This window comes from Peromyscus eremicus, chromosome X (genome assembly GCF_949786415.1).
Source record: "Peromyscus eremicus chromosome X, PerEre_H2_v1, whole genome shotgun sequence".
Classification (NCBI taxonomy): domain Eukaryota; kingdom Metazoa; phylum Chordata; class Mammalia; order Rodentia; family Cricetidae; genus Peromyscus; species Peromyscus eremicus.
The window spans coordinates 104,594,358-104,619,239 of record NC_081439.1 but is presented as its reverse complement, the minus strand read 5'-3'; the positions used below and the strand labels follow the sequence as shown (position 1 = coordinate 104,619,239).

Below are 24,882 nucleotides of genomic sequence, written 5' to 3'. Positions count from 1 at the left end.
ATTGTTGCTGGTAGCAGTATCACCAGATTTAAAAGGGCTTTTCAGTCTTTTGAAGTCATTTAATATAGAAGAACATTGAAGTCTGTTTTCTCGTGGCATCACAAGGAAGTAAGAAGACACTTTCTACCTTTGAAAGAGCAATTCAGTGATGATTAAAGCATCCATCTTTAGATTTTCTTCCTCTGTTCTAAGTATTTTCTTCAGAGTATAAAGAATGTTAATACCTTTTGTAAAGAATTCATACCTTTTTGCTCTGCTATATCCTAAAGTTACATAAATATTACAACTAAATCAACCATGGCTTAATCAGCTTATTACTTCCCTTTCTGTGGCTATAAGACAAACTATATGTCCTCTGGAGTTCACGAAAAAGACAGCATCCATTCCTATCCCATCAGGGATTAAAACTGCTGCTTCACCCCTGAGGAAATTGGCAAGGCTTTCCTTCTAATCGGTTATGGCAGATTTATCCATAACACATGACTCTGGAAATTGAGGCTAAGGTTTCTAGATTCCAATAGGATTTTGTTGTCATCTTTTGAATATTTCATACAATAATTTTTGCTTTGGGCATCCCCTCAGTGACATCAAAAATAGTGACTGACAGAGCCAACACATCATGAAGTAATGGACTGTACAAAGGTCTATTGAGATGTTTTGCATCATTTTCATTCATCACTTATGTTCACTATGATGAAAGTTTGACTTTACATGGACATTCCTCGAATGTTTTCACATTTTCATTCTTGCTTTGGAATCCGCCTCCCTTTTCTCAAACTGAGTTATTCTTTCACACCTAGTTTGGGAAATGTAGTCCCAAGCCACCATCCATTTTCCACATTAATTCACTCTAGTTTTAATACATTTCTTAATTATAATTGCAAATGCTGTCATATGGAAGAAAGCTGCTAAATCCCTTGGCTAATAAAAAATAGACTATGAAGTTAAGACTTTGTAAAGACAAAGCACATCCAAAAAAGTCTAGAGGGGCACTAATTCATACCACCCTAACCTAATCAAGTATTCATGGGCCTCACAATGTCAGACCTCATGGAGATTTGTCATTTCTAGTAGTATATCTCTTTAGGCACCAGTAGAAAGTCAACAAGAAATCTAAGTTAGATGCATACCTGGATTTGAAAGCTATTTATACAACATCCTACACATGTTTTCATATTCCTAGGGGTGTTTTATCGACATGATGCCAAACATGAATGGAAGCACTGAGCAATTCATTCAACATATAGGCTGTCAGGTAGTAAAAAGTCCTGGTCTTACTGAGCTGGTCTAGCTAACCCTGTAAAAGCCCACATATGTAATACCTACATGGCTTCCTTATTAAAGGAAAGGTAGTAAAGTCTATAAAAACAAAACAAAAAATATATTAATAGAAGGAAACCCCTACTGAATTCAGTCCTTTCCTTTGTAATTTGAGTGTAAATTTACCTAAGGTAAATTTAAAATGGAACAATTGCCTTTCATTGATGAAATTCACAGTTAAAGATTCTCAACAATTCACAAATTTACATTTTAGTACAAAATATCCTGTGGCCTTCAACACAAAGTCATTTCACATATAAATTAAAATAACTTGACCTCGAATTACAAAGTGATTTCTACTGGCATAAAATACATTTCATTTCTGCTCATTTAAAGTACTGTCCAAAGCCTGTAATTATTCTTCATTCCTGTATTCACCCCACAACTCCTTGTCATGCACCTTCAAGTACAGAGGCATGCACATATGTGAAGTCACACACTCAAGTTTTCTCACTTAGCCTATCACTCTGTTTGGCTTTTCTGAGATATGATCCTTCAGGGTTTCTTAACAGTTTTTGTCTGACTCAGATTTCTCAGAGAACCTATTTCAAGCTAAGTGCTCTCTCCACAGAAAGAATACACCACCCAAAATTTTCCCATATTTTAACAGGTCATATTTTTCCCTCCTTTAACCTCCGTGCTGCCAGCAGCCTGCCAGCAACCATTTCTATAATGAAGCCATGTCATAGAGTCATGGTTAATAGCTCCATCTAAATTAAGTTCAAGGAGACAGATTTTTTGTGTTCTTCTCAATTCTAACACTCCTCTGAGTGTTGGCCATCATAGAAACAGGATAGTTAAGTATATAATATGGAATAACTCCCTATTTGACTATAACCCAAACCACCAAATCAGTTCATGTCAGCACACATTAACTGTCGTATTTACACAGAAACCAATGCAGTTCTTATAAGACTCACTTTTTGTTAAAAATAGATTCTCTTCTTTCATACAACACATCCCAACCATAATTTCCTTTCCTAGCCCCCCCCCAAAACACACACACATACACACACCTCATCTCTCCACCAGATCCACTTGCAATCCATATCCTCTTCAGAAAAGAGCAGGCCTCCAAGAGACAATCACCAAACAGAACAAAACAGGATACAATAAAGTAAGTCCAAGGCAAACCAATAGGAGGAAAAAAGTCTCAAGATCAGACAAAAGAGTCAGAGAAACACCTACTCCCCACTATTAGGAGTCTCACAAAAACACTACTTTTTAAAAAAATCTATACTGATCAGTAGCCTATATATATAAATCAAATCATCTGCATACAATTGGTGGCTTTATGTATTTGCTATAACTTTCCATGACGTAAACTTTCTAGGAAGAAATAAATTTATTTAGTGAGGCCTACCTATCTTTAGAACAAAAATACTTATTGAATTCTACTGTGTTTAAACAGAAACTTCACTTTGTGCCAGTTTTGTTACTGTTGTTAAGATCAGTTAATTCAGTTATTTTACCTCATTGAGTAATTTGTTTCCTTGGAAATACAGACTGATACAATCTTTTTTTGTTATATTCAAAATTGTGAGTGCAGGAGCAATGCTGTGAATGGGTTATTACAGAAAAGGGCAGAGAACCCTCCTAAATATTGACTCTTTCAGATTACACATTATATAATTTACTCTTGTCCTAAAGCTGGAAGGTTCTCCAGTCATGCCCAGTCCTGTGGTTGGAAAAAAAATCTCTCCTACCTGTGTCCCATAGCCGTTTGGTCCCAAGTAAACACACAGAGGCTTATATTATTTACAAACTGTATGGTCTATGGGTCAGGCTTCTTTCTAGCTAGCTCTTACATCTTAAATTAACCCATTTCTATTAATCTATGTTTCACCACATGTTCCATGTCTTACCGGACTGCTGGCATGTTATTCCTTGGGCAGCAGGCTGGCGTCTCCCCAGACCCCACCTTTCTCTTTCCTGTCTCTCTCCTTGGATTTCCTGCCTGCCTCTAAGCTGCCTTGCTATAGGCCAAAGCAGTTTATTTATTAACCAATGGGAACAACATATATTCACAGCATACAGAAAGATATTCCATAGCACTTCCCCTTTTCTATACAATCAAAAAGGAAAGTTTTATCTTTAATGTAGTAAAATTATGTATAACAAACAGTTATCAAGCATGAGTTACAGTTATAATATCTAGTCTATTTATATTTGGAAAAATTAAAGAAAATATTCTACCATCTATCCTGGAGTTGTGAGTCTAAATTTTCATATCTAATTTATCTTTCATTGTAACTAAGGAAAACTATAATTATAACTATCTAGTCTTCAACTCCATCAAAGACCCCAGAAGGATCAAATATTACCTAAGTAAACAGGAAGTGCTTTGTAAGCAACTTCCAAAATTCTGGAAATGACAGAGACACCTGGCTGTTGCTGGAGAGCTTTTCTCTCCAGGTCCAACCAAGTCCCGCAGTCCCACAACCCATGTATAAAATAATCACTCAGACGTTTATATTACTTATAAACTGTATGGCCGTGGCAGGCTTCTTGCTAACTGTTCTTATATCTTAAATTAACCTATTTCTATAAATCTATACCGTGCCATGTGGCTCGTGGCTTACCGACATCTTTACATGTTGCTTGTCCTGGCGGTGGCTGGCAGTCTGTCTCCCTCCTTCTTCCTGTTCCCTCAATTCTCCTCTCGGTTAGTCCCGCCTATACTTCCTGCCTGGCCACTGGCTAATCAGTGTTTATTTATACAGAGCGATATCCACAGCACTTCCTCTTTTCTTCTTTTTCAAAAAGGAAGGTTTTAACTTTAACATAGTAAAATTATATATAAAAAACAATTATCGAGCAAGAATTACAGTTACAATATTAAAGAAGATATTCTATCTATCTTATATTTGTGAGTTTAAGGTTTTATATCTAACTTATCTTTTATCATAACTAAGGAAAATTGTAAGTATCTAGTCTTCAACCACATCAAAGACCTCAGAAGGATATAATACTACCTGAGAAATGGGAGAAGGATGCAAGCAACTTTCGGGAGTCTTGCAGGGTAGACAGAGACAGCTGACAGCCTGGACAGTCATCCAAAGTTGTCTTGAAAAGTTGGGGCATCTGTTTTCAGCCCACAGGCCTAGAGTCTCTCAGTCACTTTTTTCTGTGTCCTGTAGAATGTTTGGCAGTTTCCTCTGCAAAGCAGGAACCTGAAGGACCATTTTGTCAAGTAAAGTTCAGTGGTCACCTTCCTATGGGTCCTGCATGTCCAGTTGATCAAGCAGTCCAGGCAAGAACAGTTTCTTGCCCAAATGGCTATTTTTGCCAAGGTGAAGATAAACTCCATATGGAGTGTCTTCGATGCCCATCATCCTTCTTGAAGTAATTGGTGCTGCCAGGAGCAGACATGTCTCACTGTCCAGAAAATCTAAATTTTTAAAATATTTTAAATGCCATATTCTGTAGGTCTTTGAAGTATTTGAAGATAACCTATCTATCTGAAATATATCTATATATACCTAGAAGACTTAACTAACATGGCTACAAATATGATTATTATAGATGACTAATTATTAATCTATTTTTTAATTATCCATTACAATTTTAAATGAGTTACATAAACATAATACCTCAAATAAGAAAGATATAGATATAGGTATAGATATATAGATATATATATAGTATAACAAAATTAAGTTTAAACTTGTATCAATAAACTAAAATCCATAGCAATATAAAACACTTTAAACAAGTTGTTACTCTTTAAAAGTAGGTTCATTAATCTACCCTTTCATCCTATCATATCTATATCATATCCCCTTTTTTTCTTTAGAAAGAGATTGTATTTATAATCAACTTGCTTTAAATAAAAATATTGGTTTTTCTCTGCCCCACACCAGAGGGCTCTTCTGATTTGAGACATAAGAATCTCTTAACCATTTTTTTTAAGCAATATGTCTGGGTTCAGAGGGGGAGTGAGCCAATTCCATCTCTAAAGCCAGCTTGGTATATTTGGGAATTTGGGTGTAGCTTCTCTAACTACTTCCTGCTAGAGGGGGGTGCTGTATCTTATGGGGACACAAAGAAAATTTTAGGATTATGGAGTAGTCCATGAGGGTGTATCGTCTGAGCCGGTTGCCTGAAACCATTCTGGATGTTGGGTCATCTGGGCCATGGTGTCATTGGAGACCTTTCAGGGGGTCTTGGCAGGTCAAACCTGATGTATCTTAATATGGAACAAATCTATAGCCTTTGGCTTTCTGTGGAAACAAAAGCAGAGACTCTTTTCCAAAGCAACATATCCTTATATCCAAATTTTGAAGTCAAGGTACCTTTAAAATTTACATTTTGGCATGACTGAACAGCTTTTATAATCAAATGTTTTTCTTCAATTACGAATATCAAAGACAACATAATCCAGATTCTCTGTGTGATAGCCATCTTTACATAGCTTATTACCTTTATTGTTTCTTTAAAGACTTTATTTTTAAAAACTATCTATTTGTTTATATAACTGTATATATTCCTTTTTTCTCTTTTAAGCCTACATACATTTTTACATACATTGTAAACTATTTTATCTGAATCAGTCTTATTGTGAAGCTATTGCTTTAAACTGCAGCCTTCTAAGCCTGAAACGGTGCTGTGGCTGCTGGCTCCACCCACTTCAGCTTCCCAACATGGCGATGGTACATTTTCCGCCAGCTGTGGGAGCCATCAACTCTCAGAAATAGTGGGTCTATGCTTCTATCAAAGTAGCGTGTAACCCAGAAACCTCTCTTTCTTTTCTAGTAAAGACTAAATCTACCACACAGCGTAATGTGCCGCTGGCAGACACCTCATTCCTGCCATACTGCCAGTCAAACGCGCACGTCAGGAACCCGCCAGTAGTTCAAACCCACATTTTGCAGCGTCTAGCTGCCCCTATGAGACATGAAGCAGGAACCTGGTTTTGGCTCTGTTTAGAATTGGTTATTAAATATTCGCAGGCTTAAGGTGGAAACTCGAGCCATTGGGCGCAATTTGTTGCTGGAGAGCTTTTCTCTCTGGGTCCCACCAAGCCCCACAGTCCCACAACCCATGTATAAAATAATCACTCAGACGCTTATGTTACTTATAAACTGTATGGCCATGTCAGGCTTCTTGCTAACTGTTCTTATATCTTAAATTAACCTATTTCTATAAATCTATACCTTGCCACGTGGCTCGTGGCTTACCGACATCTTTACATGTTGCTTGTCCTGGTGGTGGCTGGCAGTCTGTCTCCCTCCTTCTTCCTGTTCCCTCAATTCTCCTCTCTGTTAGTCCCATCTATACTTCCTTCCTGGCCACTAGCCAATCAGTGTTTATTTGTACAGAGCAATATCCACAGCAGCTGGCTACCTGGACAGTCACCCAAAGTTCCTCTGCAATGTTGGAGCATCCATTTTTCAGCCTATAGGCCTAGTCTCTCGGTCACTTTTCCCTATGTTCTGCAGAATGTCAGGCAGTCTCCTCTGTGAAGCAGGAATCTGAAGGACCATTTCACCTTGTTTTGGCAAATTCAGTGGTCATTTTCCTATGGGTCCTGTATGTCCAGTTTATAGAACATACTGTCAATCAGTCCAGGCAAAAGCAGTTTTTTGCCCAAATGGCTAACTTTTGCCATAAAGAAAGCAAATTCCATGTGGAGTGTCTTTGATGCCCATCATCCCCCTTGAAGTAATTGATGCTGCCAGGAGCAGACATGTCTCACTGTCCAGAAAAGTCTAACTTTTAAAAACATTTTAAATGCTATATTCTATAGGTCTTTGAAGTGTTTGAAGATTACCTACATAACTGAAATATATCTATGTATACCTAGAAAACTTAACTAATATGACTATAAGTTTGATTATCATGGATGACTAATTATTAATCTGTATTTTTTAATTATACATTACAATTTTAAATGAGCTACACAAACGTAATACCTTAAACAAGAGTAGAAATATACATGCAGTATAACAAAATTAACTTTAAATTTGTAATAACTAAAATCTATAGCAATATAAGACATTTTAAACAAGTTGTTACTCTTTAAAAGTGGATTCAATAATCTACCCTTTCATCCTATCATATCTCTATCACTGTCCTCTACCTCCTTATCTGTAAAATTGAATTCAACTTTATTAAAATATTCACTTTTCTGTCTCATACAGAGAGATCCACACATGGATCATTCTTGGCTCAGTGTTTGATGACATTTTATGAGGACATAAGACTTGTCCCAAGTGGATGACCTCCTGTATTTCCCACTTTTCCATATTTTTATTCCATACTTGACTATATTTAGTAATTTTAGATTCTACTTGGCAATTCAAAGACTGGTAGTCTTCCAACCTTACCCCAGTCAATCCAAACCATCTGCATCTAAGCTTTCTTTTCTCTGATCTCAATAACCACTTCATTTCATTGGTTGCTAGCCATCCCCATCCCTGACCTGGTCATTCTTCATTGACTGAACAGAACCAGAAACAAAAGTTCGATGATATTGTTGTTGTTTCAAATATGCCAAGAGAAACATTATTTCTTGTTATTTAAGTCTATAGTACCCCTTCCCAGTTTCCTGTAGCTTTTGTCTACAAAAATACAATTCTTAATGCTTTCTTCCAGTCAGTCTCAAGTAAGATAATAAAGAAGTGAAACATAAGCTTCTGTAACACACGTGTTTCAAAATTATATTTTCTGAAGACCTTTAAAGACATATTCATTTCTACGACAGTTTGAGTCTTGATTTCCCTGTGGATTTGCTTTTCATGTTAAAATATATACATATATAGGTACATACATGTACATAAATATGTGTGTGCATATTTTAATAGTAGAAAAGTGATATCACAGATCTGTGAATTTAATGTTTATTAGAAGAATCCATGACAATATTGTGTCCAGTACATGCCTGACACTTTTTCATTTATAATTTGCCTTATTGTTTTCAATAACCAGAAAGTTAAATACCTCTCAAGAAAATTCCACTACAGCTTTAGACATATTTGTGATAGGAAGAGAGAGAAGAAAAAAGAATTTCTTCTTTAAGATCAACTTAAATCTGTCCTCATGAAATGTCTCTTTATTAGTAGCAAATTCTAGAATCTGAAGAATCACAGAAATTACTTCCTTCTTCTATTGGAAAGATGTTCACAAATATGAAAACAGCTGTCCGATTTCTGAGCTGCTTTTCCTCGGGTCCAATATGTACAAGTTCAGCTATTTCTCATCAATTATGACTGCTTCTTTTCTCCTTTGATCTTGGCTAGCCTTGGGTCACTTTTGGTTTTGTAAAACTAATAAGGATAATTATATAAGTAAAAAGAGAAGACACCCTACCAAGTACTTTGTACGAATTCAAATATGTAATGTACCCTTGCTCACATCTCATCTTCTAATTTTACAGTTCTATTAGAAAACTCATTAAGCATGACTAGAAGTGATTTATTCTTTATAAAAGCCCTCATGCTTCTATTTTTTTCAAAATTCAGTTATTCTCAAGGTATTTACTTTGTCCTTCCCTTAAAAATGAAAGAGAAAAGAAAATAAGAGGCTAGAAAATATATCTTGGTACCTTGAGCAATTTGGACTTGATAAATGTCAACATGACATGAAAATTTCTCTAGAGATCTTACCATTTCTTTTCCAGTGACTGGTTAATATTTCTTTCATTACTTATAGGACTTGACTCCTGTCATTGCTTGGAAATGGAGGAGACTTGGTATAGACCCTATTTAGGAGTAGTTAACATGCCAAGGGGTGTTGAAACTTATAGAAACTCTTAAAAAGGATCAAACAGAACCTTAGCTTTGAAGAATTCTATGAATAGCTGAGAAATTGCCACAAACCATCATTTTGTTCACAGAACTGGAACTACAAAACCAGAAACATTGCCTATAGATAAAATAGATGGGCATGCCCCACCTGAGTTTCAACTCATATGTTAGCAGTGGCTTTAAAATATAAGACAAGATCTGATAGTAGTCAGAGACAGAGACAGAGCATGGGAGAAGTTAGTCTGAGATGGCGTTTGTTGAAGTTGCAAGCTCTAAGAAGTTAGTCATACACAGGACAACAGGATATCCAAGAGGGCCCCCAGTGAGAGCCCAGTATCAGCAGTGTAGCAGAAGCCAGACCAATGACTCGTGGCAACGAACACGTGCAAGTAAAGCTGAATGGACTAAAGAGTAAACTGTGTGATTCAGTGGGCCACACTACAGCTTCCATGATAAGATTCTTCTCCTTTTTTCTTTGTTTATCATATTTGATGTTTCTTTTAAATCTTGTTTTGTTTTAGGGGGGAGGTTGCAAGGGCAGAAAGCAGATATGAGGGGACATGGAGATGAGTGGGATCAGGAGGCATGATGTGAAATCCTCAAGGAATCAATAAAAAGTTTTAATTTTTTTTAAATTAAAACAAGAATTCAGTCACAAACAAGTGTGAGTTCAAAACAATCAAGAGAAGAAGAACACAGAAAGATGAACAAGGTAGGAAGTTTGTTACTTCTGGTCAGAAATAAGGAACGAAGCAGAGAATGAAGAATGCATGGAAGGTTGCAGCCATCACCAAGCAAGACACTCATGCTCCCCTGACACTAAGTCTGAACAGCTGCTCTAAGGTTGGCTTGGCCCCTATTTCCCATCTTTAACCACACCAAAAAAAATCTTAAAAAACAACAAGAAAAATGAAAGAAGACAGCCATAAAAGTACAAATACAATATGATCATATTATGTGAAATTACAGAATAAGCAAATCTATACAAACAAAATACAGACTTTTGGTTGCCTGGGACAAAGTAGAGGAGGAGGAACGATAATTGTCAAATAGGTACAGAATTTCGTCTTGAATTGGCTAATCATAAGGGTTGCATAACTGAATGTGTTAGAAATTGCTGAAATGTATGTTTTACAGGGGTAGGTTTATAGCATAAAAATCACATCTCAAGACTTTTCTTTTAAATCCAAAAAGAAGAGTAGATGACCGTTTTATAATCTTTGTCCTGGAAAAAAATCGAGGGTTAATTCACAGATCCTCTCATTAGGAATATCCCTTGCTCTCAAAGGAGTTGTGACTCCACTCTTTTCTCCTCTTAACTCATGACAAGGCTCGAGACTGTCAGTTACTAGGTGGTAATGCCCACTGATGGGTCTCAGCACTTGTGAAGAATTCACACACTGGCAGCTCAGTATGTAGTCAGTTGATAGCTAGACAGCAGGTTCACTTTGGTGGTAGTTCAATCCTAAATCCTTAACTAAAAGTAATTCCAAGACAGAACAAGGTCACACACTAGAAATAAATTCCATCATTTTCACTTCCTCCCTCTGAGATGTTAATGAGAGAAGCTGCTCTGCATAATATGGGACATCTTCCAAATTCACAATGACATTATTGGCAGGATCAGAAGCAACTGCGAGAGAATCAAACCATCTCCCTCTCTGCTCCTTGCCATCACCTAAGAATTTGAAAATTCTTTGTAGACACACAAATGATTCTTGCTATACCATGTAAATACAAAATGTTGTGGATGAAATTACATTTTAATGAGATCCATCTAGTGTTTTCACAACTAGACTCCTTTAGAAGAATTGACTTTGTTCCAGTGATTAGAGCCCACCCCCACCCGGTTGCAACAGCCATCTCATAGGGACCACAAAAACAATGTCTAAGAGACAAAGAAAAAGGCACAAAGCCTGAGACCAGGTTTCTAATCAGAGCTCTACTTCCTTACTGGTTGACCTTTGTGGCAACTCACAGAATACCTACCCTTTTGAGATGGGCCAAAGAAACAGAAGAGCCAATGGGGTGTGACCTGTGGCCAGGCTAGTATCTTGGAAAGATGATTTTTCAAGAGAGTTGAATCCATTTTTGCAGAAAATTTCAAGTAAAATAATTCTGTGTCTTTTCTTCTTCCTGGACATTCAAAGAAAAAGAACACTTCCTGGTTTTTATAAAAAGGTTTATTATCTTGATGTCTTCAAAGTGACCTAAGGGCCAGATTTAAAAGGATTTTCAAATTAAAATGACTATATTTCACAGATGATTATAGCCTTTTATTTCCAGGCAAACTTGACCTAAAGTCAGGCCTGCACACAGACTGAGCCCCTCATGTGAGAAACATCATACCACGTCACCCAGTGAAACATCCAAGGCAATCCCCTGTGTCAAGAAGCTATTAGATGAAGTGCTTACTGAGTGTTCTGCTTCTCTGTGGCTGACAATTCTGTTTTGTCCACCCCAGTTGCCCTTTGGAACACAGATGGCTGGAAGGACACAAGGCTTTAATAGTTGATGGGCATGATGTTTTATTGAAGCTGTTTTGATGCAGCAGTTTCAATGCTAAGGACATTCTATTGTGGTCTAAAGGAAAGTCATCATTTTTTAAATTCTTGGAAGATTTCATACATTTATACAGTTTATTTCGGTCATGCCCATCTACCATTACTTCCTTACAATTTCCACTAGTGCTCACAATCCTGTCTCCCAACTTAATGCTCCCCCTTTTTTGTTGTTGTTGTTAATAATTCCTGAGTCCAACTAGTGCTGCTCATATATGTATATGTATGGGGCCATCCACTGGTGTATGGGCAACCCACTAGCAACCATGTCCCCAGAAAAGAGTGACTCTCCCTCAACCAGAAACAATTAACTGGAAATAGCCCTTCTGTCAAAGGCTAGGCCTCAGGGGACCCTCTCCAATTTGTACTGGAAGTATGTCTGGCTGGATATTGTGTAGGTCTTGTGCATGTAACCACAGGTGCTGTGAGTTGATGTGTACAGCAGCCACATCATGTCAAAAGTCTGCATTTCACAGTTCTCTTCATCCGTAAGCTCTGTCATTCTTTGTCCATTCTTCTGTGATGTTCCCTAAGCCTTGGATGTAGGGAGATTAGTATAAATAACTCATCCATAGCTGATCACCAACAGTCACTTATTCTTGGTACTTTGCATTATCTACTACCCACTGCAGAAAGATCCTTCTCTAACCAAAATTCACAGCAGAACATCCTGTGGAATAAACATAAATCTTTAGAAGGCAGTTTGACGACATGACCATTTAACATAACAACCATAGGTTCCCCACTAGGACATATGATCCCCTAGTCATGGGCCTTTGACCAAGTTTACTTTATCAGGCATGACATCCTTCCTGTGGAACAGGTCTTGTATCTGATCAGAATGCAATTGGTTACCCTCATAACTGTCATAGCACTATGCCAGCAATGGGCACATCCTACCAGGCAGGTCAATATTGTAACATGCAGAGAAAACTCCCATACTTTTGAGTTAAGAGACCTTTTTAAAATATTGTCAATGACTATGCACACAGATGTCTCTACCTTATCCCTGATGTCCAATAACTGGCTTAGAGTTGAGGGTGGGGGTGCGTGGCCAATACATACCTTCATAGGAAGATGCAATGGTTTTCTATTTCTGTATAGTAGTCAGAGATATACAACTAAAATTTAGAATGTTCCTTTGCAGCAGCTGATTTTTCAGCTACAAGTCCAATCTTAACTCTGCATCAGAATTGCCAGCTGAATTTATTAAAAATAAAAATCCCCAATCACTACTTCCCTGTGTCAGAATTCTAGTTTAGTAGGACAAAGGAGAGCTTTCAGAATACTGCACATGGGCTAGAATCCAATAGTCCTGATTCATATGGCCAGGAAGAAGCTTTTTTTATTGTCTTAGAGCTTTACCTACCCATCAAAGCAAGACATGTAACCACCTTGACACCATCTTATAAGGAGAACCATGGAAGGAGTGAGTCAACTTTGGCTTCCCACTGACTAAATGATCCCAGTGTAGTCTCTCTAATTGCCACAAGCTGAGTCAGGAATGGATGTGTCTGCTGAGATTTCTCTTGTTGAATGATACTGATGACTCTCTATTTGTTTTTACTTGCTACTCGTGGATACCTTGTGCACCATAGAAACAGAGATACCAGACATAGGTAAGCAAATAACACAGGAAGTGGCCTAATGACCCTCTTACCTAAGAAACCACCCTTGAATAATGTGCAAATAGGGAATGTTTGCTTCTTAAATAAAGTTAAAGAAATAGTATAAAAGTGAATTTGGAAATTATGTGCAGGTAAGTATATTCCAAAAAAAGAAGGTCAGTACATTCAGTAGGAATTTAGTGGAGGAAAAGAACCCTCAGAAAAGAAAATAAGATAAACGAGAAATGACAGTTCAGTATATTAGGAGAAAGTAAGGCCAAAAGTCTCATTATGTTTCCCTAAGGTGATATCACAAATAAGTCCATAAGTTCAAATCAGTTTAGTGTTTTTAAGTTGCAAATATTTTTCTCCCAAGACTCAAAAATATAGCTGTCAATTATATTACAAGACAGTAACCATAATGTTCTTCCCTTTTTTTAACTGAGAGTTGCTTTTTTGCATTTGATAACTTTTTTTTATTTTTCCAGACAGGGTTTCCCTGTGTAGCTTTGGAGCCTGTCCTGGAACTTGCTCAGTAGATCAGGCTGGCCTCGAACTCAGAAAGATCCACCCACCTCTGCCTCCTGAGTGCTGGGAATAAAGGCATATACTACCACTGCCTGGCTTTGATAACTTTCTTTAATAACGTCTTTTTCCTTTGATATAACTAAATGGGTTCTATTTCCTTTCACCAAAGGAAGTAATTGAAAAGCTCCAAATTGACCATTTACTGACAATGCCATGTAGCACTGAAATTAGTGAGGAGGATTTCTACTCATTTATGCATTAGCCTTGTCATAACTGTTCAAAATTTCTGAAATTTCAAAGGAGAAAATTGAATTTGTCCATTCCCAAGTGCCAACTGTCATCAGAATAGCACTAGTAGGGTTTGGAATGTGGATTGTATTTGGGAGATGCCTCTTCCCAAATGCTGATGCACAAAATCAGCCTTGCAACTTTGGCATAGCTAATTCTTTAAGCAAATTCAGTTGACTGCCATTTTGCTTACTGGTAAGCTATTGCATATTAATAATTATAACAATCTATGTGATTTTAAGTGGTATGAATGAAGTGATCACTGTTAACTTGAACGTCAATGGCTTGAGTATAAAACTAACCAGAAGGTGACACAGTAGGTCTAACAGCTAGATTGCAAAAAGAAATCCTCACATCTGACAAACCGATATACATTTAGTCATGACGAGTGAAGCAAATAGGAATGTAGTGCTGCAAGTTTGCATATTTTCAGAAAGCACAAAGAAAACACTGTCAATGGAGCAGAAGTGTATTTGAGAAATGGTGTGAAATGGTAAGAAATTGCATATCAATACAGGGTATATTTCTGTCAAGAAAATAACATTAATCAAATTTGAATTTGGTATGTTGGATTATTCCCTTTTCTAAAAGCCAGTTCACAAAGTTGAAGAACAGCCTTGATGACCAAATACGACAAGTTACTCATGAAAAAATTAGAACACTGGTTGTCTTTTCCACTTTCAGATCAAGAGTGTTCTGTTGGCATTTCACATACACAGTCATATGTGATCTAATCTAATCTTAGTAAGGGCACAGAACTGTTAGTGACCTTGGGCAAGCCCCTTATGTTTCTGGGTTTCCCCAGCTGAAATTTGAGGTGAATACTAATTCTAACTTAGCTTACAGGCACATTGGAGATATTCAATAATGAATGAATGTAATGCATTCCAAAGTACTTTTGTGCGAATAACATTTCTCTTGGAAAAATAGCCCATGGACCCTACCTAAGCAAAGCATGATTAATCTGGCTCATTTGAAACTGCATGAATTGGCTACCTAAGTATTAAAGGTTATTTCCAGGAAAGGTTGCAACCCATCCTTTACTCTAGGAAAATCTATATATGTTGGAGAAATATTATTTTGAAAGTAAAAAATGAACTAAACACATAAAAAGTTTTACTCAACCACCTATTTGAGAAGTCTTTGCTACAGAGATGCTTTGCTGGTAAAGCTGCCGAATCAATTTTAGAATCTGGTGGTGTCCTTTACAATTTATGTACAGCACCTGCCATGGTGGTTCCAGGGTTGAAGAAATCCCTGGAATCTACTGACTTGTCTTACTCAAAGAAGGTAAGTAGAAAAAAATCAACTATTCTAATTGAATCCAATTTTCTTCTTATATAAAACTATAAACTAAGTTTCAAGTTACCATTTGCCAACTTTATAATTATTAATATACATAAATATGCTTAGACAGCAATTGCAATTAAGAGAATGTCAATCCTTAAAAGATCTCATTCTCCTGACAGCACTTTCCACTCCATTTTGGCCAAGTACCCAAAGCCTGAACTCTTTTTGTGCCTTACTTTTACATCATACAGTCCAGTTCTAGTTCAGCACTTAGTGAGTGAACATTGACCTTTTCAGGCACTATTTGACATTAAGGACAGAGAGATGGATATAATCTTTCTCTGCAAACAGCTCACAATATATTTGGGAAGAGAAGTACATGCAAACATAGTTCTTAGAACCATCAATCCATTTTTGCTTTTTAATCCCATTCCCAAGTAATAGGAGCCATTGTTCTTCGAGAAATGGCTGGATGTGGTATAAGGGAAGGGAAGATTTAAGATGAGTATAGAACAATCTTGCAGTGCCAGAAGTAATTAAGTCTTAACATCATCATCATAATCATAATAATAAACATTTATGGATGCATGACAAAGATGCATATAATCCAACAAAAAGATTTCTTAGTGGTAGCAACTGGGACAACGTACACAACATAAAATAGCATTAAATTTCATTTGCTGCAAGCATAAAATAAATATCTATGGAGCCCATACTAGTATAAAAACTCATACCTTTCTTAAATAAATTCAAAAGATAAACCACCCATCTAAAAATTATAATTTATATGATGCTCCATTCTCAAGTGGGTGGGATGTAATTCCTGATACCTTAAGTCATGTCTATGGATAGTTACTTCCCTTCAGGAAGGACAACATGGAATGTTTTTTGTAGTAAGGAAAAATGGCTCTGCTGGAAGATTGAGGTCAAGCCTATCAGTGATAAATTTTGTTGATTGTTTACAACCTAGGTGTCATTTGATCAAAATGACACTTTTCTACCAAATCTCTACAATTCCTATCTGAGAAAAATATTGGACAAATTCCGCTAAAGGGGTACCCTGTAGAGTAGTCTTACAACTGTTAGGGTCATCAAAGCAAGAAAAGTCCAAGAAAATGTCATGGCCAGAAGAGCCTAAGAATATATGATGACTAAATGTAACTTCTTGTCTTAGAATGGAAATATGATCTTAGACTAATAAAAATAATAATGAATAACAAACTAAGGGAATCTAAATAAAGCATAGACTTCAGTCAATAATTAAAAAATACTAACACAGTGTGATAAATGTTCCTACATCATTAATCCCTCTTCTCTGATCATTTCTCTCCCTTCTCACATTTTCTATACTAATACTTGACTTGTGAGAGTCATGCCTTGCTTACTTATCAGTCTACGTGACAAACCTGTTGAGTTTCATGAAGAAAATTATTGTATCTTATACACAAGTTGGTCTTTATACCGTAGCACAATTCTTGAGCACATTTCAGGTACTTAGAAGATATATTTTAATGGATTAAGAAATAAACGCACAACATACAAATGGCATCAATGAATGCTCAAGTAAGAGAGGATGTACATTTGGACTAATGACAGCAGAGATAAAGGGAACATACTGGAGAAGAATTTAGAAGGTAGAAAGAAACAAGAACATGATGTTCCATACGTGTGAGAAATTGTAGAAAGGAGTTGGAAAAGAATGACATCTTGCTTCTAGCATAGACAAGTAGGTACTAAGCAGAGTTCTTAGCACTAAACATATGAGAAATAAACAGAAAATGGAATATCTCCTGCTTAATTCTCAAGTTTATTAGACTGGGGGACACTGATACCTAAACAAGTCATTTAATTTGTATATATTCTCCCTAAGCATTATGCAAATAATCCAATGCAGATGTTTAGGGAAAGCTTCCTTCATGAGAAGCTACCTGGTTAAAGACACTAAAAACATGTGAGAAAAGATGAAGTAAATTTTTTCACTGCATGAAAAAATTTTAGAACATCTCTAACTATGGGAGTGACTGTTCAGAATAATTATGAAGACACTATGGATAAAATGGACACAACTTCAACAACACCTTCTATGTGACAGACAGCAAAGGTGAATTTATGTACACAACCATGTGACTATGTATGCTGGTTAATTTTTGCCAACACGACACAAACTATAGTCACTTGGGTAGAGGTAACCTCAACTGAGAAACTGTCTCCATCAGATTGGTCTGTGAGGATATCTGTGGGGCATTGTCGTGATTACTGATTAATGTGGGTGGGCCCAGCCCACTATGGGCAGTCTCAACCCTGGGCAGGTCATCCTGAGTAGTATAAGAAGTCAGACCTAGTAATTCAGGGGAAGCAAGCCAGTAAGCAGCATTCTTCCATGGTCTTTGATTCAGTTCCTGCTGCCAGTTTCCTGCCTTGAATTCCCACCTTGTCTTCACTAAATGGTGGACTCTAACCTATAAGTGGTAATAAACCCATTCTTCCCCAGATGTGCTTTGCTCGTGGTATTTATCACGGCAACAACAACAACAAAACTAGAATGCCATGATTCTACCTGAGAAATGTGAAACTTCATCAGTGTCTGACAGAAGGAAAAGTGTGTTAGAGAAATGTTGGTCAGTTCAAAGGAGGAGTTTGAAAATTTAACAGTGTATCTCTGACAGAGCCCTCCAAGATAAACAGTCCTCTAGCTTGAAACATTCTTTATAATCAACAACAGGCACCTAGGAACATGGCAGTGTCCCTAAGGAAGGCAAAAAGTCCAAAAGAAGAGTAAGTTTATGAGAGATGGGAAAGGAAGTGAAAAAGAATGGTTGTGTTAAATTTGGTGAGTTTGAAGTAACAGTGAAACAAGCCATCATCCAGCTGGTAATTGGATAATGGAATAAGACAACTATCTCCTGGGGTATTTCTATTTTTGTTTCTTTCTACTCTAAATGGACAGTATCAAAATGTCAGCAGCATCATAGGTTAGCTGGATGCACTGGATTCTCTCATGCCTCGACCCATTAATAGAAAAAAAATTACATGTCTAGACCCTTGCTTGGTACATAAGCAGGAAGACACATAAATTCTTTCATCTATTAAAATATTTTTCCATTTGTGACAAAAAGAAAGACTCCTGGGGTAGTTGTTAAGCAAATTGCTTTTAATAACTTATTTTTTCCTCTTTCCTAGCACAAGCCCTGCACACAAGTACTATCTGGCTATGGACCCTATGTCTGAATCACTCTACCTATCAGACACCAATACTCGAAAAGTCTACAAACTGAAATCTCTTGTGGAAACAAAAGATCTGTCTAAGAATTTTGAGGTGGTGGCGGGAACAGGTGATCAGTGCCTTCCCTTTGACCAGAGTCATTGCGGAGATGGCGGGAAAGCCTCAGAAGCGTCATTGAACAGCCCTCGAGGTAAAATGAACAAAACTCCATTTTTCAGTTGACTACAGGTTTTATTGGACTTCACTGAATCTGAAAGCTATTGTCATACTGTACTCTATCTATCTCCACATTCTGCCTCTTGTAGACAGCTTTTCCAGAGTCTATCACAGAAGGCAGGTACATCAAGACAAAATTTTAGATGATATACCTTAGTGTGATCATAATTGTTATCAAAAGATTGATATGCTTTTATTGTGGTTAACAAATAACTATTACCCAGAGCCATTGAAATGCCTTTCAGGATCCCTAACCTGTCCTGGGTGTTGTTTTCTGAGAATTCCACACAATCCAGCACTTAAAGAGTTAACTGGTCCCAGCCTAGAGCCTCCAGTCCCCTGCTTCTGCTCTGTGGCCTGCACTGGCTCTAATGAGATCTGTTCCCAACTTCTTCTACCACTATCAAAAATGCTGACTATCTCACTCCCTATCTTTTGCTTAACAACCATTAATGAACCTTTCTTCTTTTAAAGTTTCTAGATTATTTTTAAGCTATTTTTACTTACATCAACTCTAGGATAAAAGATTCTAATTATTTTGCCTTTAGTGGGAGCTTAACCTTATTTTAAAACTCACTTCCCTATCTTGTAGGGCCAACCTTTACCTCAATTGCCTGGAATTTAATGAACAAGTCTTTGTCTCCCAATTAACTTCATAATTTTACAGTATTCGATCATATGTCCACCTTAGACTACTAAAGTTACGGATGATCTGTCATCATATATCATCTATCTCATCTGCTTAATTTTTCAGACATTCTTCTTTGTTCTTTCTCCCAGGTTTTTATGCATGCATGTGTGCATATTTATTTTCGTGAGTTTTTAAAAGTATTCATTTCATTGGATTTCATAAAGCCAGTATTAAGTATTAAACATAATACACCTTTGTTTGAGAAAAATACAAAAGGAAGAATGAGAATGTTTTTAATTAAAATCAGCATACACTTACCACATATAGAAAATCGCCATTAATATAGTATTTATTCTTTTAGAATTTTTTCATGTGTAACATATGTTTTAATTCTCTAAGAGTAGATTCATAGTATATATTGTCATTCTTTAATGTTAGTATAAGTATCTTTCCATGTCAATAAATACTGTGAGGCCAATGTATTTAATTTGTTAGAAAGCCACTTACTATTTCAAATATTAAGAGGTTATTCTATAACCATTTGACATTTGCCATACTGGAATTAAATTCCAACTACTATGATAGTTTAAAGTCTTCAGGTTCTTCAACTGCTGTGTCTCTATTAAAGCCCTCCTGGCCAACCCCAGCCCATTAAACCTGAATTTCTTAAACAGTCTACACTATTCAGTTAACACTGGATTATATATTTGCCTTCTTTTGCTTCCCAGCGCCTTCATGAATAGAAATATTTTTCTATAAAACATTGCAAAGTGAAAATACATCTAATATTTTATAACATTACCCATCCCCCTACTAATTCTGAGCATGATGTAAAATCCATCAAATGTGTTTACTTTATAATTGATCAATTAAATAACTCTTACTTATGCCAGGTATTCCCTAAGGGAATTTAAATCTCCCAAGAATTATAGTAGAGTGTTTCTTCTTCTCTGTGCCAACTCCTATTGCATCCACATAGTGGGCCCACAATAAATATTCAAAGAGTAAATGAATAACTCAGGTGCAACACATAATCAGCTCATCTTTCAAGAAAATATATCAGGATGGGTCTTACATTTTATACAGATTTAAAACTCTTGTGGGTATTATAAAGATTTCTGCATAAGATACAAGGAGGAATCAGGCTTGTATTGTGCCTGAAATTGACATCCTCCTGAGTTGCTGCTAGTCTGAAAACCACTCATCTCACCTACCACATTCAACCTGCCACATAGAGAACGACTATTTTTGCTTTTCCAAATAAAGCAAAGAATTTGTTCGGGATAGTTTTTCTGCTTGGAAAGTGGCAATAAGAGCCCTGATGAGCAGGATTTGCCAGAACTCTTGAAGTATCAGTAATTAGAGTGCCAAAATTTATGCATCTATTAAAGCTAATATCAAACTTAGTTTTTCCTCTTGTCATATCTGGTAGTGTGTTTTCTTTCATCTTGATTTATTCATCTTTCTTTACACAAGTGGCCTTTACCATAGTCTAATACTCTTTTAAAGCAGCCCTGAGTATACCAGGCTCAGACAGACAGCTGATTGTCTGAATTCATCTGAACAACTTTCACATACTGTTCCTGAAGCTGATGTTTTCAATACTTGTCCAGATCCAATGAGTGAACTAGAATACTTAAAGAAGTGAAAGTCATGTTATATTGTGTAGGTATGTACCACATCTTTTTTGACAGTGGAAACAATGTTTGATACCAGTTAGTGATTTTTAAAATCACTCAGATTATAGGACCTCAATACACACATCAGACACCTTGAACATACTGGTGAAAATCTCAAGTGCCCAGCTGCAACTCCTGTCTCTATCCTGCACCTAGACAGCACTCGCCTTTCTCAATGAATCAGAAGTGAGAGTTATATGGAATGCTATAGGGCAATTTCATAGACTTCTGTAGAAGGAAAATTCATGCAAGAAGTTATTAAATTACAGTGTGCAAATTGAGAAAAGAGTATGACTAATTGGTAATTTCATCTTTGAGGTTTTCCTGCAGATTCTTTGTCTCTCAAGAAAGTGCAATTTGTTTGTAGTTTTGCTTTACAACTGTCTGTCATGCGCACCAGCTCCTTCTTGCCACTCCTTTGGAAGACAGCAACTGTTAAATGGATTGCTTTAAGTAAAGGCTTGATTTTTCTCCCCTTACATATAAGCTCATATAGAAAAGCTGTAGATCAGTATAAAATGGAAATGTACATCTGGAGAGTACCATTTCTAAGTTAGGAAAGAAAACTTGCTCTAAGACAGAAGTTCTCAACATGTGGGTCGCAACCCCCCATAGAGTTTGCATATCAGATATTACAATTCTTTTTTTTTTTTTTTTTCGAGACAGGGTTTCTCTGTGTAGCTTTGCGCCTTTCCTGGAACTCGCTTTGTAGACCAGGCTGGCCTTGAACTCACAGAGCTCTGCCTGCCTCTGCCTCCAGAGTGCTGGGATTAAAGGCGTGCGCTACCACTGCCCAGCCCTCACATTATAATTCTTAACAGTAGCAAAATTACAGTTATAATGAAGCAATGAAATAATTTTATGCTTGAAGATCACCACAACACGAACTGTATTAAAGGGTCACAGCATTAGGAAGGTTGAGAACCACTGCGCTAAGACTGTAACAAGCAACATATAGCAGTTTTAGGTAGACTTTCCAACATGTCCTTAAATGCTCAAGGTAAGGCTAAGAAATGTTGGTCAGCAAGGCAGTTCATTAATTTTCTGAACCTATTCTAAAGGTGAGCTGAAATATGTGTTTTTTGATCCTTCGTCCTAAAGTTGGAGTAAATTATCAAATCCCATCCAAAGCCTACCAGTTGAAGTTCAGAAATCAGAAGATGTATTGCATTTCACTTTGTTTTGTTCATTTGTTTGTGTTTGTGAGAAATGGCAGCCAATTGAGAACTCCAAACTAGAGAGCCTGAATTTTCTTGATTTATCCATATAATGTCCATATTTTCCTTGAATGGCTATAAAAGTCACTACCCCTTACCATGGTTTCCTTTTCCTCAACACTAAAATAGGCAATAACTACATTAACTATTTTTGAGACAGCATGAATTTTAACACAGGATCATGAAATTTCTCAGATGTAAGTTGAAGAGCTCAGGATGGTCTCCTTTTAGATTCTAACGGATTACAGTAAGCATTACTATAGCATGCCGAGTGCCTACAGTCTAGTTGACGTTTTCCACACACTGTCTCTGATCTTCACAGTAACACACTTGTTTGTACAGTGCTATGATCCCCATTGTACAAGAGGAAACAGAAACTCTGGTAGGGCAAGAGATTTACGCAGGATCACATGGTATACAGGTAATGATCCAGAATTCAAACCAAGTTAACCTCATTTATAAAACATCTTCTATGAAAAATACAGAAACCTAGAATAGCACTATCCCACACTCCATACCTTTGGACTAAAATTCAGGATCTCTGTAGAGGATATGAATTTTGGAAAGTACTTTGTCATCTAGTGACATGTGCCCAGCAGGAAAAAGATCTTTATAAGACAAGTAGTTTACAGTCAAGTTTCCTTTTCCTATTACAATATTTTCTCTGATTTTTTTCCAAACTAAGTGTGTACTGATAGTGCCCTATATAGCATTTACATAGTCTGTAAATGTAATTATTCAAATAAATCTCCAGGAAACCTTGTCACTTCTCTTTGGAAGATTCTGCAGCTAGGAAGGAAGTTCACCAAATTTTCCTTATGGGACCAAGGCAGGAAACCTTCATTTTATTAAATGTCCTGACTGCAGTAGTAACTACAAATTTTGTTTGAAGGAAAAATGGGAGCATCCTCAAATAGAATTTCATATGGTAGTCCCTGGGTTCTTCTCCTGGGAAGAAACCTTTATCTCTTCCAATGTGATATACTTTGATTTGAATTCCAATAAAAAGAAACATTTCTCATTTTACTCATCAATACTTCAGCGGCTTTAGCAAGGAACTTAAAGGAGCACCATTCCCTAGCATTGTATATGAGTTTGAATTGACTTTGAAAGATGCTTTTAAAACATGCACGGATGATGTCGTTGAAACTTAGGTTCCATTTATTATTTTTACTGCAACTTTCTTTAATTCTACAGAGAACTCAAACTAATGAGTCATGTTATAGATGACCAAGTACTTAAGAAGAATGTGAAATGTTACTAGGTGAGGTTATAAAACAAAATTTGTGACAAGCTGAAAGCACTTATGTTTTTCAAAGTAGATACAAAGGGTGAAGGATTGACAGGACAGGCTAAAATTAATCAATGTATTAATACGTTTTTCTTAGACCTCACCACAGATTATATCTCTATTTTCAAGTGTGTCTTTAAGTAAATTGACCTCAGAAGCCAGCAGGCCTTAGGCAATATCCATTTGAGTTCTAACAGTTTTTCCATGGAAGAGAAATAATTCTTAAGTCTTTACACCTTTAAAAGGTGGCTTTACGATATTCATGTCACTAGCTGCATGATTCCTTTTAACTTTATGGGAAATTATGAAATCTGAATAATCTAAAATCTAGAGACAATCATTTTTGTCCCTTCCTAAATCTAGCCAAGGAACATTCCTAAACTCTACTCTATCCTTGGGCATCTGCATACTATTCCCAAATGCTGTATTTGTGATTAATGAAAAGATGATAAGACAAGAATTAGTGATTCTTGTTAGCATCAGTGGTATCTATAAGGAAGAGAGCATAGTAAAGAAACAGGAAATTATTTTGGTTCTCCAGTGCAGTGAGGGCAGTAATGATTTTTCTACATTCCTTTCGTATATTATATAGCTTCTTGGTGACAACAATTTGGAGATATAAGAAGGATATTCCTGAATAAAATTACAGACAAACCACAGCATTCATAAAACAAACGCTGTATTTAGGACTCTTAAAAATAATCAGTATTTTATAGTTAAAAAATATTTCAGGGTAATAGCAGAAACAAGGGAGGGAGTAAGAAGTTACAATCTTATCCTATAGTCAAAAGATTTGAGTCCAGCAGTGGTGGCACACGCCTTTAATCCCAGCTCTCAGGAAAGAGAAGCAGGAAGATCTCTGAGTCCAAAGCCAACCTGATCTACAGAGGGAATTCCAGGACAGCCAGAGCTACACAGAGGAACCCTGTCTGGAAAAAAAAGATATGAAACATGAATGGCCTTGAATAAGGGGGAGAACAACAGGACCGATGCCCGTATGAACTCACAGAGACTATTCAAACTAGACAAAATCCCAGCACTGAGAAGGGAAAGTAGATGCAAAATACCACTCTTAACCAGGAAACTATTTACAGCTGATACCTGCTGGGAGAGGAGAAATCAGTTTTCTCTAATGGTATGCCACTGGGTATGTCAACCACACTCCAGACCAACACAAAAGGGACTTCACAAGGGTTGTTGTGGTCTTTTTGTTTCATTTTGTACGGTTTAGGTCGTTTTGGTCTTGCTGGGAGTTTTTGTTTGTGTGTTTTGAGAGAGAACAT

At 36.8% G+C, this 24,882-nt stretch overlaps 1 protein-coding gene across 1 annotated transcript in view; it reads left to right on the top strand.

Moving 5' to 3' along the window:
• Tenm1 (teneurin transmembrane protein 1) overlaps nt 1–24,882 on the top strand; it is a 519,119-nt gene that overhangs the window by 474,944 nt on the left and 19,293 nt on the right. Inside the window, exons 21-22 of the mRNA XM_059251544.1 lie at nt 13,228–13,248; nt 18,523–18,755. Coding sequence (XP_059107527.1) covers nt 13,228–13,248; nt 18,523–18,755 — 254 coding nt within the window. The remainder of the gene's footprint in view (nt 1–13,227; nt 13,249–18,522; nt 18,756–24,882) is intronic.